General features: G+C 37.0%; 1 protein-coding gene across 1 annotated transcript; it reads right to left on the bottom strand.

Moving 5' to 3' along the window:
- On the bottom strand, positions 1-2,339 carry LOC125785569 (uncharacterized). The gene is made up of 3 exons (XM_049469280.1): positions 1,764-2,339; positions 1,310-1,592; positions 1-1,159 (listed from the first exon to the last, which is right to left on the bottom strand). The coding sequence occupies exons 1-3, from the start codon at positions 2,006-2,008 to the stop codon at positions 500-502; spliced, it is 1,188 nt and encodes a 395-aa protein (XP_049325237.1). The 5' UTR covers positions 2,009-2,339; the 3' UTR covers positions 1-499.
- Positions 2,340-20,023: the final 17,684 nt, after the last annotated feature.

Below are 20,023 nucleotides of genomic sequence, written 5' to 3'. Positions count from 1 at the left end.
TCTGGATTGTTTACACACATTTCTGAAAACATGCCTCGTATTCTCAGAACTCTACACACAAATCCAACAAACACACACACAATGGGCAAAACCCTTCAATTCTCCTGCAAAATGAAACTTTACATTCAAAACAGTTTTATCTCTTCACAAAAGGCCATTTTGTGTTCAGATGACACACACAAACTATCATATGAACAGACAATTAAAAAAAGCATTTAAACACTGATGTGCTCAGTGTAAAACACCATTCTCCATTCATCATAATGACTTTTTGTTCAGTGTTACACTTACTACAGACATTAAATACATAAGTGCGTTGTAAAATATTTTAGAATATTGTTTTTATACTCAGAACACACAAATATACTGTAACAAACATGTTTTATTTTTCCCACAAAACAATGTACACAGTGTACATCCCAACCGACACAAAGTTGCACATACAGTGCAGAAGATTTTACTGTATACAGTTAATAATAAAAAAACAAAACAAAATAAACTATGCTGCATCATCTCTTCTGTTTCGGTCTGGCCACAGCACCTCATCTACATCACAAGCAATGTTTTCCCTGGCCAAGCAGCGGGGGAAATATCGCCTAGCATGGCGAATCCAGCCATGAAAAGCATCAACTGCTATATCTCCACATGCGTCTTCCATAGCTTGGAAAAGGGGTATACGCGTTTCTGAATTTAGGTCGTACACTTTCCATCTCCAGGCAGAAAAAAATTCCTCAATAGGATTGAGGAATGGAGAATATGGAGGGAGAGAAACAACTGAAAAGCGTGGGTGGTCAGTGAACCAGTTATGAACCAGAGCAGCCCGGTGGAAGCTTACGTTGTCCCAAATGACAACGTACCTGAGCTGCTCTGGGCCGTCTATCTGATCTGGTGGAATGAGTGTGTTGTGTAGGGTGTCCAGGAATGTGATCAGATGGGCAGTGTTGTAGGGGCCAAGGGTAGCATGGTGATGGATGATGCCATGGTGGGTCATCGCTGCACACATTGTGATGTTCCCTCCGCGCTGGCCAGGGACTTCAACAATGGCACGCTGGCCGATTATATTCCTTCCCCTCCTTCGTCTTTTTGTGAGGTTGAATCCAACCTCATCAATGAAGATGAACTGGTGCTCCACTGCATCCACCTCCAGCTCAAGGACTCTCTGAAACACACATGACAATATCAGAAGTAGACATGGAGCGGTCACTATTGTGAAGCACAATCATTATGATTACAATATAATAGAAAGAAATATGTATGATTTATACAATGTTGACAGTATGCATCAAGGGTGGGAATGTGTAGGACGTACTTGCACATAGTTATATCGCAATTCTTTGACTCTTTCTGAATTGCGCTCAAATGGCACCCTGTAGACCTGCTTCATCCTCAGTTTATTTCTGTGCAAGACACGGTCCAGCGTTGATAAACTTACCCTATCAATATTTTGAAATATCTCATTGTTTTCTATTATTTTTCTTTGTATTTGCCGTAAGGTAATGGCGTTATTTTCAAGAACCATGTTCATGATCTCTGTTTCCTGTTCAGGAGACAGAAGACGGCCCCGTCCACCTCTTGTTGGTAATCTTTCAGTTCTGCAATACAAAGAGTGCAATACTGTAAATACTGTGTAGGAATACATTTCCCAAATACTCGAAACACAATGTCCTACAGAACAGTCCACAGGTAATACTGTACTACTGTACTCATTGAGTACTGTATTGATATGCAGTACTGCAGTTTTGTAGTGAGAGTAGATTTCTTACCTATTCTCATTGCGGAAAGTCCGGATGATGGATGCTACAGTGTACCTGCTCAAATTTGGCTGTACTCTTTGCCCAGCCTCCCTCATTGTTAGGCCATGGTTGACCACATGGTCAACCAAAGTGGCTCGGATCTCATCAGAAATGATTGTCCTTGGCCTTCCTCGTCCTCGTCCTCCCCATCGTCCTCCTCTTACTCTCACTCCTCTGGCTCTGGCTCTGCCTCTGTTTACAACATTGGCCTCCATTGCTCCAAAACAGAAGAGCTCACCTGTTGCCCTTTTATGCTAAAGCTCTGATTGCTGAGTGGAAACATGTGTGTTAGGTGTTTGCCCATGTGAGGAGTCAGTGTGCATAGTAGGGCAATTAACTTTAGAGTTTTGAATAACAGTGTGTTCCTTGTGAAAACAAGAGATTTTCTTCATGACAATTGTGTGTAGAGTTTTGGAAAAAGTGTGTTTTAGAACTGCAATTTGAGTGTAAAGCAGGAATTGTGCTTGTAGTTTAGCAGAATTGGTTCAGGGGGTTGGTGCATGAGTTACATTTTGTGGTCATTGTGTTTCAAGTACCAATATTTGTGTGTAAACGAGAAAAACTGTAACACAATTCACGAAACCACACACTCAAACTGCAAAACACCTTATATATCCTGCAAAATGAAGCACTGCAAGCAAAACTAAATACAGCATTATCAAAATCAAACTTTTGCACCAACTAAGACACACTTCCTTCAGGTTACCAGATTTTTGTCTAACCATCTACACACTGCTGGGTATAATGAAAAGCACTGTCACCTTCAGTAAGCTTAACCATAATACAAAAACAGTTCAAATTGTAGAAAATTCTTCAGATTGTTCACATGCACAGAAACATATGCAGACACACACAGATGCTGCCGAATATTTTATTGTTCAGTAAAACAAGTCAATGCAATGCAGCAGAAATACATTGGAACAAACAAAAATATGCTCACAAAAACAATAAACTGAAAAAAAAAATACAAAAGAAATCTGCAAGAAAAAAAATAGAAAAAAGAGGCAAGAAAAATAATTAGACAGCTTCTTGCCGTACAGCTGGGTCTGGCCACAATGCCACGTCCACATCACAGGCGATATTGTCCTTTGCCAGACATTGAGGGAAGAAGCGTCTTGAGTGCCTTATCCATCCCTGAATTGCACCCACATCAATTTCATCACATGCCTCTTCCATAGCCTGCAGAAGAGGCATGCGCACAAAGGGCTGCCGGTCATATACCTTCCACCGCCATGCTGAAAAGAACTCTTCTATGGGGTTCAGAAATGGTGAGTATGGTGGGAGGTATTGCACGAGAAATGGTGGGTGGTCAGCAAACCAGTTTTGGACTGTGGCTGCACGATGAAAGCTCACGTTGTCCCATACTACAACGTACCTGTTTCTGTGACGGTCTGCGTCATTCATTCGCTCTGGTATGACAATGTTGTGGAGTCTACCCAGAAATGTGAGAATATGGGCTGTGTTGTATGGTCCAAGGTTGGCATGGCGGTGGAGGACACCATGCGTATTGGAGATGGCAGCGCACATTGTGATGTTCCCACCACGTTGGCCAGGAACATTTATAATTGCTCTGTGGCCAATGACATTTCTTCCCCTTCTTCTGGTCTTTGCTAGGTTGAACCCAGCCTCATCTATAAAGATGAACTCATGTGGAGTTGCATGAGCATCCATTTCCAGTACTGTCTAAAAACAAAGAACAAAAATCAGTGAACATGGTGTTATCCATGTTACGCTGGTAAACAATGTGTACTGTAGTCAATATTGTACTTACATCCACATATGCTCGTCTGAGCTCTTTGTTTCTTTGAGAGTTTCTCTCAAAAGGCACTTTATAAAGTTGTTTCATTCTGATTTGGTTTCGCTTGAGAATGCGAGCCAATGTAGAAAGACTGACTTGTTGAATGTTGCTGAGTATTGTAATCGTAAGATCGTAATCTGATTTCATTATTTGCCCTAACCAAGTTTACAATGGCAGCTTCTTGTACCGCGGTGAACATTTGAAATAAATTTTGGTTACATACCTGTTCTCCAGTCTAAACGTCTGGATGACAGATGCGACAGTAAAGCGGCTCAAGTTGGGCTGAACTCTCTGTCCAGCTTCTCTCATTGTCAGCCCATGGTTGATGACATGATCAACTATGGTTGCTCTGATTTCATTTGAAAGTTGTCTTCTTTGGCCTTGAATTCCTCCAGCAGCTCTACCCCTACCTCTAAATCTTCCTCCACCTCTCATTCTTACCCTGCCTCTTCTTCCCTCTGCAGCAGCTTCCATTGTTGTTATAAAAGAAAGGCTCACCTGTGGGCTTTTTATAGTGCTTACCTCCTGATTGAAGTGCCAACAATTAACCAATGAGGTGTTTGGCCAGGTGGCACATATATCGTCCAATTAGCTCATGTTTTGTCATGTTGAATGGCAGTGTTTTGACATGGCAAACATGTGACTTTATCTCAGATTGTTGTGTGTTATGTAGAGAATCGTGCTCAGTGCAGTTAAAAAGTGCCATTCTGAATTGTAAAATGTGTGTAAAGCAGAAAACGTGTTTAGAGTTTTGGATACTTGAGAAGAGGTTATACTCTCTGTGTGTCAGTTTAAAAAAATGTGCTATTCGTGTCATTATAGTGTCTTAGCAATTGGAAAAAACTGTAAACTCAAAATATTTATTTTTTCCAAATCAATGTTCAGATTATGGCTGCCACCATGAATCGACTCAAGTTTGGCTGGACCCGCATCATGGTCAACCCATCATTGATCACATGATCAACCAATGTAGCCCTAATCTCATCTGAGACAGCTCTCCTTGCTTCCCTTCTTTGCCCTTGTCCTCTTCCCTGTCCAACTCATCCTCTTCCTCCCCTTCCAACTCCTCCTCCTCGAACCCAAACTCCTCGTGGACGTCCTCTGCCTCTACCAACTCTCCCGGCTCTCTCTTCGTTGTCATTCATGGTTCAAAACAGACATCTCGACATTTGACCTATTTATAGGCCTATACTTAGCCAATGATTCGTTGGTGTTGAATAAAGTAATGAGTGCTTACACGTGTGAGGGGTGGGAGTGAAGCACTGGTGATTTATTGTGGCATTTTGATAGGTTGTGTTTGAAAGATGAAATCAAGTAACTTCCTGTTTGATCTTTGTGTGTTAGGTACAAACTTGTGTGTAGAGTTTTGCAAAATGTGTGTTTGGAAATTGAAAACTGAGTCAAACACTGAGAATTAGTGTATGGTTTTGCAGATTCAGTGTGGGGTTATGGTTTTTGAAGGGCATGTTTAGAAAATTGTGTGACAAGCAAAGATTTAGTGTGTAAACTGTTGAAAAAAACTGTAAGATAAAAAAAACACTAATATTTTTAATAATTATTAGAGTGTATATTTGGGATCATTAAAATAGACAATCACGTGGTTATATTACCAGTAAAAAAAAATTGCCATTAATTGCAATTTTTATTTGTCTGATGTTTGTCTGATTGAAAATGTAATGATAGTCAGTGAGGACATGCTGTCCACTACTAGATATGTGTTTTCAACACATTGTTAAAACATGTATGTAATTTAAAAAACCTTAATCTCCTTAGACTCAGACTTTTGCTTGGTGTGCATTTTTTTTATTTCCCCTTGCTATTTGGGATTAGCAGGAACTAACAACAATAAAAACGAACTTTTTGCTTTGTACAAGAATTCAAGCAGGCTACAGTCAGATTTATTGAATGGTGAAAGAGCTAGCGCTTAGCGTGGTTAGTGACTAATGCTAATATTACTCCAGCAGTGCTATCTAAGGTTAGCAACAGGCTACAGCCCAATATACTCACCTCTGAACAGCAAAAGAGCTAACGCTTAGTGTGGTCAGCAGCTAATGCTAATGCTGCTCCTGCAGTGCTAGCCGGGATTATGGTTTACTGTTAAAATAATACATAAGGCATACATACTGGATTTAAACAGTGCTTTAAAGTAAAAAAAATACAGTAATTTCAATCATCAAATTGAAGGAGATTTTTTTTTACCTTGCACATGTTTCTGTCTGGACTGGCTGTAGAAACTTTTGACTGGGATTCTCGCCATCTTGTTTTTTGTTCGATTGAGTGTAATGCTGTCATGTGACCACTAGTTGGCACGGGCATTGGCGCCACATGAGGGCAAAGGGTCAACATTTAAAAAAATTAAGTATCATGGTGAAGAGAAGCAGAAATGTAATGTATTATAAGGACCCAGGGTCTCAAGAGGTTAATGCAAAGACACTAATAAATGATGACTTGCATTGTGTGGTTTCCATTCACTTAAAATCTTTAGGGTAAGATTGTAGGACTTGTTTTGTTGTAGTAAAACATGATAAAAAGTTCTTACCTTTGATGAATAGCACTCCTCCATTCTCCCACAGCGTTCTGAGATCCAGAAATTTAAACAGTTTATCAAAACACCCTTCAGACTGGGAGACACGGGGCATAATTTACCCTGATAAATCGTTTATCCAGCTCAAAGTAGCTCCACACCTCCTTGCTAGAATCCGGAGAGTCCTGACATTTAAAACAAGGCATTAATAACTACAAAGTGCAAAAGAAGATTATTAAAAAAACCTCTGTTTACAACCCATAATGCTAGCTTCAGCTCCGAGCGCCACCATCACTGTACTGATAATAACATAAGACATATATATATATACATGTATATATATATATATATATATATATATATATATATATATATATATATATATATATATATATAGCAGGCTATGCAGAGTCTATGTATATATATATATATATATATATATATATATATATATATATATATATATATATATATATATATATATATATATATATGTCTATGTTATTCTCAGTACAGTAATGGTGCTGCACGGAGCTGAAGCTAGCGTTACGGGATGTAAACAGTGGTCTGAAGGGTTTTTGGACAAATTGTTAAAATGTCTGGATCTCAGAACGCTGTGGGAGAACGGAGGTGTGCTGATCATCCAAGGTAAAAACTTTTTATCATGTTTTAATACAACAAAAGTCCAGTTCTCCTTTTAGGGACATCTGACTCAGAGAATCACCAGCAAACAAAAATGACTTGGTTTTTGTTTAAAAAGGGAAATATGGGTATTTATGAGACTCTAATCTGCTGAAGGGTTTATCACGGCTGCACAGATCTTCAGAGAGTAAGAGAATCAAATTTGTTTTCACAAAATCACTTTTTTGCAAAGAACAATGGATAAACAATCCCCCAAACAAGAACTTAATAACTGGCTACAATAAACATTTACACGCTGTAATATTACCAAGGGAGTTCCTAAGCACTGACCATGCAGAATGCAGGATCTTCTAATTACCAGTTATAAAACCTTCCAAAATGAACTAAAATTACGCTAATTGAAGATAATTTATGTTAAAGGATTAAAGGTGAGACAAAGAAGCACAAGAGTAGTCAGGAAAAAGAAACAGTGTCTCTGCAGGGGGTTAAATGACTTCCTGGCAGACTGCATCATTCATGCTGCTGCTAACAGCACTGAGGCCTCAAGAACTTCCAGAAGGATTCCTGAAGGTTGCATCATCTGTGTGAACTGAAACAAATGCAGCGAAAACGCTGATTCATTAAAATAATAGGATGTTTATATACACTCATCATAAATTAAATAAGTGGTATCACTTTATCTGCATGGTCCATTAGAGATGCATCATTCAACAGCATGTCTATTAAATACAGCTGAACTCTAAAGTGAAAGAAATGAGTCTCTGTTAAATGCAGGGCTGGACTGGGACAAAAAATCGGCCCTGGCATTTTTGGTTTAGACCGGCCCCTGATAATTAGCGGAGCACAACCAACTTGTAGTTTATGTATGTGGGGTTACAGAGAAGCATAATGTACATCAGCATATTAAATATAAGACGTTTAGTGTCTATTGGTAACTCCACCATTTTTGTCTGCTCTGTGTAGCTCAATTGATTTTTTATCCTTTTTATTGAAATCATTTCCAATATGTATTTTCTGAATTTCTCTGATATAACAGCTCAATAAAAATGTTCAGGTTAAAGGTGCTTCCTCCTTTAAACAGCCAGAACATGTATCTGTATCAGGCAACAAACAGGGCATTCTGTATAGGCTCACCGTTATCAATTTGTTTGGGATATAATGTTGTAACAGGCCTCGAGCTCTTTTATTAAATGCTTGGAACCATTTTTTACTAATTACTGGATTTTAGTGTTTGAGTTCTTTTAAGAAATATCAGCTTAAGATTGATCAAATTAAATTATATTAGTGGTGTCAATCACTTACATGAGAGAAAAGAATACACGCCTTTTAAGTGTTTTGTACTTTTCCTGTCGTTATGATAGCAAACACACACTGACACGCTCTAAATCAAGCTGCACTGTGCACAGTTGGCAGATCGCCTATACACACTAAGAAAAGTAAGTACAGATTTGTAATTAAAAGAGTATAAAGCTTGTCGCTGGGGCTGTACCTTATACTGAGGTACAAAAAAGTACCTTTCAGTGAAAGTCCTTTTTTGTACCCATGGTTTTTGTGCCAGTAAAGATTATAAAGATTATAAACATTATCATCAACTAAATATGGCTCAAAAACTTGATGATCCCAAATTATCTTGATTTTAAATAAAAAATGTGCAATTAAAATACATATTGTTTATTAGTACAGTGATACAGAATACTGAATGTACCTTTTAGCTGCAGGTTAAATGGTACAAATTTGTACTTATTGCTGTTAGAAATTACTTTTTACATCAGAGGGAACAATTCTGACCCTGTACAAAAAAGTACTCATATCGTACCTCTGTTTTTTAGAGTGTAGAGTAGATCACTAAAATAGGGCCCTATATGTTCCAGTTAGTATCAGTTCATCACCAATTTTGCCATTTTTATTTTGTTTTTATTAAGAATGCATGATTATTACTGATGCTAGTATAGCCATAGCATTATTGAGCTAGAGTAGCGTGTGTGTATATTTGTGTATATATGTGTGTGTGTGTGTGTGTGTGTGTGTGTGTGTGTGTGTTAATGCAGTCTAACTGTAACGTTAATAACTGTCACTCGCTCAGTCTTCTGAGTGCCAAGCAGTGAAACCTGAATCCAGGTGAAGCAACAGGAAAAATGAGACGCTTGTCCTTTGTGCTCTCAACAAAAAAAGTGGCATGCTTTGATCCTCAAATGTCCACCATTAGCACAGAGAGTCACTGAGAGCCCCCGGGGAGAACAACATATGAGTGGTGACACCCCCCCAAGCATACCCACCCATCCACACACACACACACACACACACACACATACGTGTCGGAAATCTTCTTTCACCGATAGAGATCAGATCTTTTAACTGCTGAAAAAAAGATGAGTGTTAGCATTTTGATTGGGGTGTTTTATCCAGCACTCCTGCTGAAACCGGATCTGCACATTATATCACCCAAACACTGTAAATTCTGTTCCAACCAGCAGAAAACCACTGTGATAACTCTCATCCATACACAGCTTTACTTACATCATTATCTGGTCTGTTTTTAAGAGGTGAATGTGCCTCAAAATTGCCTCAACATCACAAAAAAAAAACTTGTAACACTTTCTATGAATCTTCATCTTTATTAGACGCTATAACCACATTCATAATATATTATAATGCATTCATAAGGCATTATAAACATGGCTATAAATGTTTATAAAAATGCATAACCCATTACAGCCATGTTTGTTAAGCATTATGACCTGTGATCATAATACATTATAAGCTGTGCTTATAATATATATGATAAAATCGTATATCTCTATCATTAACAATTTAGTCCTACAATGAAAGTCTGGCACTTTACTTAGAGCGCACAAAGACCTGTTATAATACATTATAACTGACTATAATTAATATTATATTCAAGACAAGAACAATGTATGAGTGGTTAAAAATATATTTATTGGATTATTGAGGGTGTGTTTATAAGTTAGAAGCTTTTTTAGTCATGATACAGTCTGCAAGCAGGGACTGAGTTTCTTGTTATTGATGTATAACATGTTATAAACACAGCTATTAATGCATTATAATCACAGTTCATGATACATAATAAACTGGCTATAATGAATTATACATTTTTATAAATATGTATAGCCATGTTTATAATGCCTTATGAATGCATTATAATGTGTTATGAGTATGTTTATAGAGTCTTATAGAGATGACATTCAAAGAAAATGTTACCAAAAATCTAATGGTGTTTTTTTAATCAACCTTGCTTGGTGTAAAGGTGGTGCACTGTTTTACTTTGCAGTGATACCTGGAGAAGCATAAGCAAAACATGGTTGGGTGATGGCCGATTAATGGCCAGCCACAACCATACTACTTCACACAAAGTAGCACATACCATATTTGTGAACTGGAACAAAAAATGATAGATGGTTTCAAAATTTTAATCAAATACAAATCTAAAAAAAAGTGGATAATCAATACTTAGTAAAACCATCTTTCACTGCAATTACAGCTGCAAATCTTTCAGGGTATGTCTCTATAAGCTTTGTCCATCTTTCTTTGCAAAACAGCTCAAACTCAGCCACATTGGATGGAGAGCGTCTGTGAACAGGAATGTTCATGTCTTGCCACAGAAACTGAGTGGGATTTAGGTCTGGCTAGAATGACTTTGACTCGTCATTCTAACACATGAATATTCTTTGATCTAAATCATTCCATCCACTGTAGCTCTGACTGTATGTTTAGGGTCATTGTCTTGCTGGAAGGTGATTCTCCTTCTCAATCTCAAGTCTTTTTTTCAGCCTCCAACAGGTTTTCTCCATCCATCTTCCCATCAACTCTGACCAACTTCTCTGTCCCTGCTGAAAAAAAAAGCATCTCTACAGCATGATGCTGCCACCACCATGTTTCACAGTGGGGAATATGTGTTTAGGGTGATGAGCAGTGTTAATTTTCTGCCACACATAGTGATTTGCATTTAGGCTAAATTAGTTCAGATTTGGTCGACTTTTGCCAAAGCGCCCTTCTTATATATTTCTTTCAACAATAGTTTCATTCTTCCACTCTTCCATAAAGGCCAGATTTGTGTAGTGCACAACTTATAGTTGTGGATTTCTGCAGCTCTTCCAGAGTGACCATGGGCCTCTTGGCTGCTTCTCTGACCAGTGCTCTCCTTGCATGATCTGTCAGTTTGGGTGGACCATGGCCATCTCTTGGTAGGTTTGCAGATGTAGAATACATTTTTGTTCGTTTTTGGATGATGGATTGTACAGTGCTTCATGGGAGTTCCTTGATCTTCATGATGCTGTTTGTTCACTAGTGTTCTCTAAAAAAACACTGAGGCTCTAACAGATCAGGTGTATTTATACTTTATTAGACTAAATTACACACAGCTGGACTTTATTAGCTAATTAATTAGACTTCTGAAGGCCATTCATTGCACTGGAATGCATTTTTTCAGATTTTTATTTGATTAAAATGTTGGAAAACATGTATCATTTTCGGTCCACTTCACAGTTATGTGCTACTTTGTGTTGGTCTATGACCAGTGATGGTATAGTTACTTTGAAAGAGTAATCCGATTACTGATTACTGATTACTCCTTTAAAAAGAAACTTAGTTACTTTATGGATTACTTGATTTTAAAAGTAACTACGTTACTTTACAAGTTACTTTATTAGTTATTTCAGCAGCTGCAGACACCACCTCCCGCCGCCTTAACATAAACATTATAACCAGTTTTTCAAATACTCCCTTTATTGGAAAATGCATTTTTAACAGCAACAATGTATCTCTAGACATTTAAAGTTGAACTGTTTCCTGAAAAAAGATTTTTTAAAATAAAAATAAAAGACCATTTCTCTTGAATTAACTTAACATAAATATTTTTTTAATAAAAAATAAAATATAGTCTTTCTTGATTTCACTTAAAGGTCACCTTCCGCGAAAATCCGATTTTTCTTGTTTTTTTGTGGAATACAGTAGGTCTCTCCGAGTTGAATGTGAACACCTGCACATTAAACTGTTTTGCAGCCCCCATTGTCTGCAGGAGCTAAGCAAAGAAATCCCCCCTCCCCCCCTCCGAAAAACGGGTGAATTTTGAATTATCTTCCTGCCTACGTAGGCAGAAACTCACAGACCAGCCCACCTTGGCTCGAGAAACTCCCAGAGGCGGAGCTGAAGCGACGCAACATCACCGCTCATCAGTTAGGAGGTGGGAGGCAGTGAGCGGCAGAGCGGCGGAGGGGCGTCGCAGTGCTCCTAGCCAATCAGAGGAGAGATATTTGCATTCTGTTTGCATGTATGAATATTCATGAGCAAAGCTGGAATCCGGTCATTTTGGACACACCCCTAAAACAGTCCATTAAAAAAGAGCTATACAGAGACACCTGAGCACTTTTTTTTTACAAAAACGGCTCACATGTCATTCATTCATACTAAAGACCACAACTAGACATTTTAAAATGAAAGAAAAAACGACGGAAGGTGACCTTTAACATAATTACTTGTTTTTATAAAAAAAAAAATAAAAGAAAGTCTTTCTTGACCTGACATATTTAACACTGTAAAACTGAACAGTGACTTGGATAAGTAACTTTAATCTGATTACTGGATTGGAAATAGTAACACGTTATATTACTCGTTACTGAAAAAAAGGGTCAGATTAGAGACATCACTGTCTATCACTTAAAATCTCAAACAAATACATTTAAGAAGGTAGTTTGTAAGCTGGCAAAATGTGAAACAAGGGTTTCAAGGGGTATGAATACATGAATACAAGTCCTTCTAGCAGTAAATCTGCTGACGAGGTTAACCAAGAAAGACATTCTAGCAAAGATATTCCTGGTAAACCCATGTTATGTGTGGATGAGCAATATCCTACTGATAAAATGTGTTCTTCTCATCCCTACTAGACTGGTTAATGACTATCATATGCATTGGTTCCCTAGATCATTACACCAGATGTTCACAACACCACTGGGTAAAACTTCCTGCTTCTCTCAGTCAGAGTGTGCACCTCTCTCAAAGACTGTGAACTAACATTGTAAAGGCATGTCTAGCAGTCATTCTAGCTGCATTCTCTTACCAAGAGGTATACTACCCAAAATTACACCCTCTTGTGTCAAAACCCAGTATCCAGTCAGACCTGAGACACACATATTTTTGTTTTATTAGTTAGTGTATAGTGTAAAATATGGCCAAAAAAGTCATTCAATCACCAAAAAAAAAAAAGATCTAATATTGATTGCTTTGACAAATTCACTGTGGCATTGTTTCAATAAGTGCTGCATTAATTTTCTTCAAGCATCAAGGTCTTGCAGCAGCATTGATAATAATAGAGTCTGACCAACTTCTCCATCCAGCACATCCCAAAGATTCTCAATGAGGTTAAGGTCTGGACTCTGTGGTGAACTCTCTCTCAATCCATGTGTGAAAATGATGATCTCATGCTCCCTGAATCCTGAACTCTTTCACCATTCCAGCACCATGAATCCTGACACTGTTCATCTTGCCCGTGAATATGGCTGTTTTTGATCTGTTTGAATGGGTGAAATATAATCAGAATTATGTTTATTAACACTGTAACATAGAAGCATAGAACTATTATTTAATTAAAATGTTTTTTAAGAACAGCTACACACAGCGCTGCAAGTCAAACGCGGACAAGCGGAGGAGTTCACGTGCGCCCAGAGCTACGTGATTATATTTTCATTTTTCATTATAGTTTAATTTTATCTTGTTTAGATTTTTTCTCCTACAGTTCAGTAAGTTTTAATTTGTTTTTAGAGTGTTCTTTCTAGTTTTTATCAGTTTTCACACATCTCATCAGAGAGATGAATCTAAGAAACACAAACGAGAGAAAAAGAGAAAGAGAGAGAGAGAGAGAGATTTGCGTGTTCTGGTGTATGAGCTACTCACATGTAAAGGTTCTCACTCACTGTATCTCATTTTTCTCTTTTATCTCTTAAATTAAACACGAAAATTTGGATATTCTATCAGTAATTTCAGTTCGTTTTAGTTAGTTTTATAAACACACAATACAGTTCCAGTTAGTTATGTTTTTTTCTTTTAATTATGTTTTTATTAGATTCAGTTAACAAAAATGTTTTTCACTTTCAGTTTTCGTTATTTGGTTCATTTTCATTAACAATAATAATTGGTTACTTAGCAACATTGTGATTATCACACCTGAGCTTTATATAAAATAAAAATATAAATAAAAAACAGATGCCTACATCTAGGACTATTTTATGGAGCCCGAAAGGACTATTTTATGGTGGGAAATCTCGGGTCAGGTTCTGGCCTTGGGTCAGGTCGGGTTCGGGCAGATTATCTAAGCTCTAGTCAGCTGACCTCATTCTTTCAGCACATACTGTTGCTGAACCTAAACCTGCAGACCAACTGCAGCATCAACCAACCCCACATCATTTACTTACTTAAATCCAGGTGGAGACTTTTTTTTGTTTTGACCAGGCAAAAATAATATTAAAACAATGGTCGTCCCCAAGCAGAGCATCACTTAGGGCCTCCACATGCTCCGAAACAGCCCTGATACATTATCACAAAGGGTGACTCTACAGACACAGGCAATCTTAACAAACATGCACAGCTGTTCCAGATCAGTTATCTTTTATCTGTTCTAGAGCAAAACCCAGGCTGGTGATGAGCAATCCTTCAACCATTCTGTCGCTCAGCCAGCAGGTTTCAGTGATGAGACAACATGATAAAGACTGTTCCTGCTGCTGAACTCTCAACCTTAAGTGTGTCTGTGGTGTTGCAGCATGCCCCGCCCACAGGAACAAAGAGCTGTTTATTGCTCTCAGTGTAAGTGTGTGTGTGTGTGTAATGTGATGACTAAGTGAAAAAAAAAAACACTTTCCTTAGTGGTTTTATCTGCGCTACAAAGCATGTAGTTAGTTGTGTGGAACGTTGTTCCTCAGATAATAGCTGACCATCATTCACTTTCAATGACTGTTCCAGTAAACGTATATACCATCCAGCCTCTTTCCATTACCTCCACCAGCACACACACACACACACACACACACACACACAAACACACACACAGTGGAAAGAACTTCTCAATGACAAAGATAGAAAGAGAAAGCAGAGGCACACTTGGTCCGTTACTCATCTTTTAAAAACTCTTAAGGACCCTCTGAGACACTGGAACACCTCCGCCTTTCTATCAGTAAGTTTACAGCAGTGCTTTGAGAAGATGCTCTCCAATAAAATAATACACTGTAATAAAATATGACAGTAACATTCTCTAAACATCTAAACTTCTCACCTAAATGTAACATTTCAAACATCTCATTTAATAAAAAAAATAATACTTACTAATTTTATAAGCAATCAAACAGCATTTTTTATGAGTAACAAAAAGAAAAGAAACTATATGAAAGAATACACCAATGATAAAACTAATGGTGACACTTAATTAAGCTTTTTTTTATTCTCAAGATTAAGATTTTTATAATAGATACTTAAATGTAAATAAAAGAATCTGAGTTAGAAACACTTAAATTTGTATTTTTGGTTCGAAGCCCTTAAGAAAATATTGTATTAATCACAATCATATTTATTTTAGTTTTAAATGCTGGTACTTAACTATAATTTTGGGGAAGAAGACAATAATAATGCTGTAGGGTGAAATATACAAGGCAGATTATAGCCTTCTTTTAATGTATTATAATAAATTATATCAGAGTAAATTTACTGTATAATAATAAATTATCTCAGGTTAGTTTTACTGTATTATAATATATCAGGGCAGTTTTTATGTTTTTTAAACTAGAAAATTAAAATATTTTAAAATATTTAAAGTTTTTAATGGAGAAAATAAACACTAGTGTAGCTCCATATTCCACACTTATTAACAGCTTGAAAAGAGGAAATGTGCCATTAGCTGTGTGTGCATGAACATGCAAATGTAAGAGAGAGAGAAAGAGAGAGAGAGACAGAGACCATCTGAACTTCTGAACAGTAAGCACTGTCAATGCCTCACCAGGCTCTGTTAATTTTGTCAAGTGATTAGTTTGTGTTTTACACATGTTAAAGTTTCCAGATTAACTGCATCTCTAATAACTATGTAGTTACACATTAATAATACATGTAATAACAGTGTAACTACTGAATAAGTACAGATTACTTACAGTTGTAATGTATGTAATTACCCATGATTAATGGGGTATAGTGTTCATGAATTTTTACAATAGTGTGTGTAGAATCAGTTGTTTATAAATGTATATATATATATATATATATATATATATATATATATATATATATATATATATATATATATATATATATATATATATATATATTTCTCTAGCAGCTCTTGTCTGGTATGCAATTAAGGCTGGGATTTTTTTAATAATACAAATTATTATTCAGATTTCATTATTGGAAGGTGGACAAAATATTCTGATATGTCTAGCTAACTTTTTAGAGTGGTGAATGACTCCAAACTTGAACCCCGAAGTCATCAAATTTTATACAGAACCTGGATTCATTGCTAAATCTTTCTACTTTTTAGCTGTTTTATTACAGACACAACAAGTTGTTGAGGAGTGATGGAAGGGGGTTATTTTCAGTTCCTGTGTGTTGAGGGGTCTGATGGTCTATGGGCAGAAGCTGTTACATGGTCTGCTAGTGGAGGCTCAGATGCTCCAGTATCTTCTGGTGCTGTATCTTCTGATCCAATGCTGGGGGTTTTGCGGATGATGCATTTGGTATAGATATACATATATAATGATCTGCTCATCTTATTAGGTCTAGCAACGTATGTTTTGCAGTTCCCAAACCAGACGGTAATGCAGGTTCTTAAGTGGCTTACTACAGTCCCTCTGTAGAACATGGTGAGGATAGGAGGTAGGAGATGAGCTTTCCTCTAGAGGCTCTGGTGGGCTTTCTTGGTTATGGAGCTGGTGTTGAGGGATGAGGTGAAGTTCTCCTCAATGTAAACACTGAACTGATGTGAACACTATTTAGAGTTCATTTCAATTTATCAGTCATATCAATATAAAACTGCGGCATTTCCAAGCATCCATGGACTACTTCATTGTACAAATCAAATAAGTGGAAACCCTTTCCTCTTTCTTTTTCTTTTTGAGTCACTAACACCATATGTAAGTTGAAAGATGTGTAGAAACAGACTGAAACGCCTGGAATAACATAACACACTACTCTACTCATCTGATTCATGAATCGGTCATGCAGTCCTGAAACAAGGGAGGCTTTTAGAGCAACTGGTGAATCAACTGCAGCTGCCCAGGAGTCTTCTACAGACAGTTGGGTCCATAAAAATGTACATACTGAAACAAATGTTCTGAAATAAAGCAAAATAAACAAAGTGTTTAATATTTAAATTTTCACATCAATATAATGGGGCCAAATTAGCTATTTTTCACCTGTAGTAGCAGGGCAGGATGTTATAGGGCAGTGTTAATAGATTAACCCTTTGAACTTTAGGCTGTTTTGGTGTGTTTTTTCTTCGTTTTTGTTTTCAGTTCCTCTTTCAGGTCTGCCAGAAACTCCTGCTGATGTTCTACCAGTCTGTGGTGGCCAGCGTCCTCTTTTACGCTGTAGTGTGTTGGGGAGGCAGCATCAGCAAGAGGGACGCTGGACGACTGGACAGGCTGGTGAGGAAAGCTGGTTCTGTGCTGGGATTAGAGCTGGAGTGCTTAACACCACTGGCAGAGAGGAGAGCCCTCAGCAAGCTGCTGAACATTATGGACAATGTTCACCACCCTCTGCACAGCACCATCACCAGGCAGAGGAGCTCATTCAGCGGTAGACTGCTGTTCCAGTCCTGCTCCACAGACAGACTCCGAAAGTCTTTTGTTCCTCAGGCCATAAGACTGTTCAACTCCTCTCAGCACAGCATGTGTATGGCTGGCATCAGATACCCTCTTTATATGCACATCAACTGTCTATCTATCTATCTATCTATCTATCTATCTATCTATCTATCTATCTATCTATCTATCTATCTATCTATCTATCTATCTATCTATCTATCTATCTATCTATCTATAACACAGTAATTATATCAGACAGACACATGCTCTGATCTCTTTTACTCCAGAAGACATACGACTGCTCAAAAATATAATCATTTAAAATGTAAAAGGAAGAATAATTGTTATATTTTCCTGGAACTGATCATGTTTTGGTAAAAAATTTACCAAGCACCTGTTTTTTTTTTTTTTTTTTTTTTTTTTTTTTTTTTTGCTTATTTTGAATATATAGACTTTAAATATATTCACACCTAAGATATATTTTTCAAAAATGATTAGACTAGCGTTCATATGAGTTGAAAGCATAAGAATATTGATTATATTTAGTTCATTACATGGCTTATTAACTATTACTTTGATAAAATACATGGAGAAACAGCATCAGGCAGATTTATTTTTCTTGATAATCAATAATCACACCTCTAGGATACATGTAGATACTAAAAACCACCTGACACTCAGAGCAGCCTATACCTTTCAGTATTTTAATCAGGACCAATATGGCCAATATTCCAACTTATATATACTTATACTAGATAACAACAAATATTGTAATAAAGAGTTATTCCAAAAAAAGATGATAAAAACACTTTTAATTAGGACACATAAAGAAAACTATATACAAAAATATAAACTTTTTAGTCTAAATAAATAAAAATGTGTAGTGCAAAATAAGTACTTAGTAAAAAAGTGCAAGTAAAAGAAAAACTATATAAAGTAGTGCGCACACCATACCTAGCTTTAGTTTGAGTAAAGCAGGTAGTTTCACACTTTTTTCTGTGGACACTTTCGGGTCATTTACTGATATTAATTGGTTTTAAACATCATATAAATATGTTTGAAGCACTAGAAGTAAATAATATTGGTTAGGGAAAAGCAAATTGCATGTTTTTTTGTTGTTGTGGGAAAGGTCCTTTTCGGTGCCAATGATGACGTCATGTGATTTACTCAGAGACCAGAGAGTGAATAGAGTAAATACAACTGATTATGTGTTTTGAGCAAATAAATAGAGTTATAATGGAAGAATAAAACAAGGAAATCTGAATGAGATCTTATGTTTTTAGGTGTTTTTCTCAATAAGTTTCTTGTAGATTTAGCTTTACCACACTGGGATTTCATTATTTTTAGAAAGAGTAAGTTCCGCCCTTTCTAACCATATATGGTTTATGTTTATGTGTGAAGGCATTCCTGAGTAATTAAATCAAATCCAATAAACACATACAGCTTTTATTTTGAAATATGAGTTATGAAATAAAAAGTATGGTATTTCAGACCTTAAATAATGCAAAGAAAACAAGTTCATATCATTTAAAATCAGCAAAACTACTGTTTTAAGAGTTCAGAAATCAATATTTGGTGGAATAACCCTGATTTTGGCATGCTCTCCACAAGTCTTTCATGCTGCTTTTGGGTAATTGTATGAAAAATACACAGAGTTCAGCTTTGTTCATGGCTTGTAACAATCCAACTTACTCTTGATTGTATTCCAGAGGTTTTCTTTGGGGTTCAGGTCTGGAGACTCACTATCAACTTATCAATCACAGGATGACATCAAGTTACCTACAAAAAGAATGGCTAATAAAATACCTCTTCTCTCTTGAGTCAGGGCTAGAATAAAGCCCTTCATCAATGTGAAGCAAAGAAAAGTCAGTTTAACATTTGTAAAAGACCACAAGAGTTGGTCCATAGATGACCAATTGAGATCATCCTCTCTGATGAGTCCAATTGTACCACATTGAAAACCTCTAGACTGTAATCAAGAGTGGCATAAGGTCACCAAAATCAGTGTGAAAGACTTATGGAGAGCATTCCAAGATGCATGGAAGCCATCAACTGCTCCACAGCTCAATGCTGATTGGTTTTACCCCCTTTAGCCCACATGTAATAGCATGTACATGTAAGAAAATAACCAGAATGTCCAGTTCAATGTCATTTCTACTAAATATTAGCACATAAATCATGAAAAAGGTTCTTACAGCAGGCCTTTCTGGGTGCAATATGTTTATAGCAGAATTTTTATCAAACCATTTATGTAAAGTAATGACCATCCAGTGCGGAAAGTCATTTACTCCCTTCTAATTCAGCCTCTGCGACCTAAAACACCTCCATTAATTAACAGAATGAGTGTATGGATGGTGTTTACTCTGCTAATTAGTCGGGTTTACAGAGACATGTGTTTGGCTGGAGGTCACTATTCCGACACATATGCTGACCCAGGACCAATCACACAGCCAGCCAGACCATTAATAAG

The sequence above is a fragment of the Astyanax mexicanus genome, chromosome 21, assembly GCF_023375975.1.
Source record: "Astyanax mexicanus isolate ESR-SI-001 chromosome 21, AstMex3_surface, whole genome shotgun sequence".
In the NCBI taxonomy this organism is placed as follows: Eukaryota; Metazoa; Chordata; class Actinopteri; order Characiformes; family Acestrorhamphidae; genus Astyanax; species Astyanax mexicanus.
Note: the sequence above shows the minus strand (reverse complement) of the source record. Positions and strands in the feature narration are given on the sequence as shown.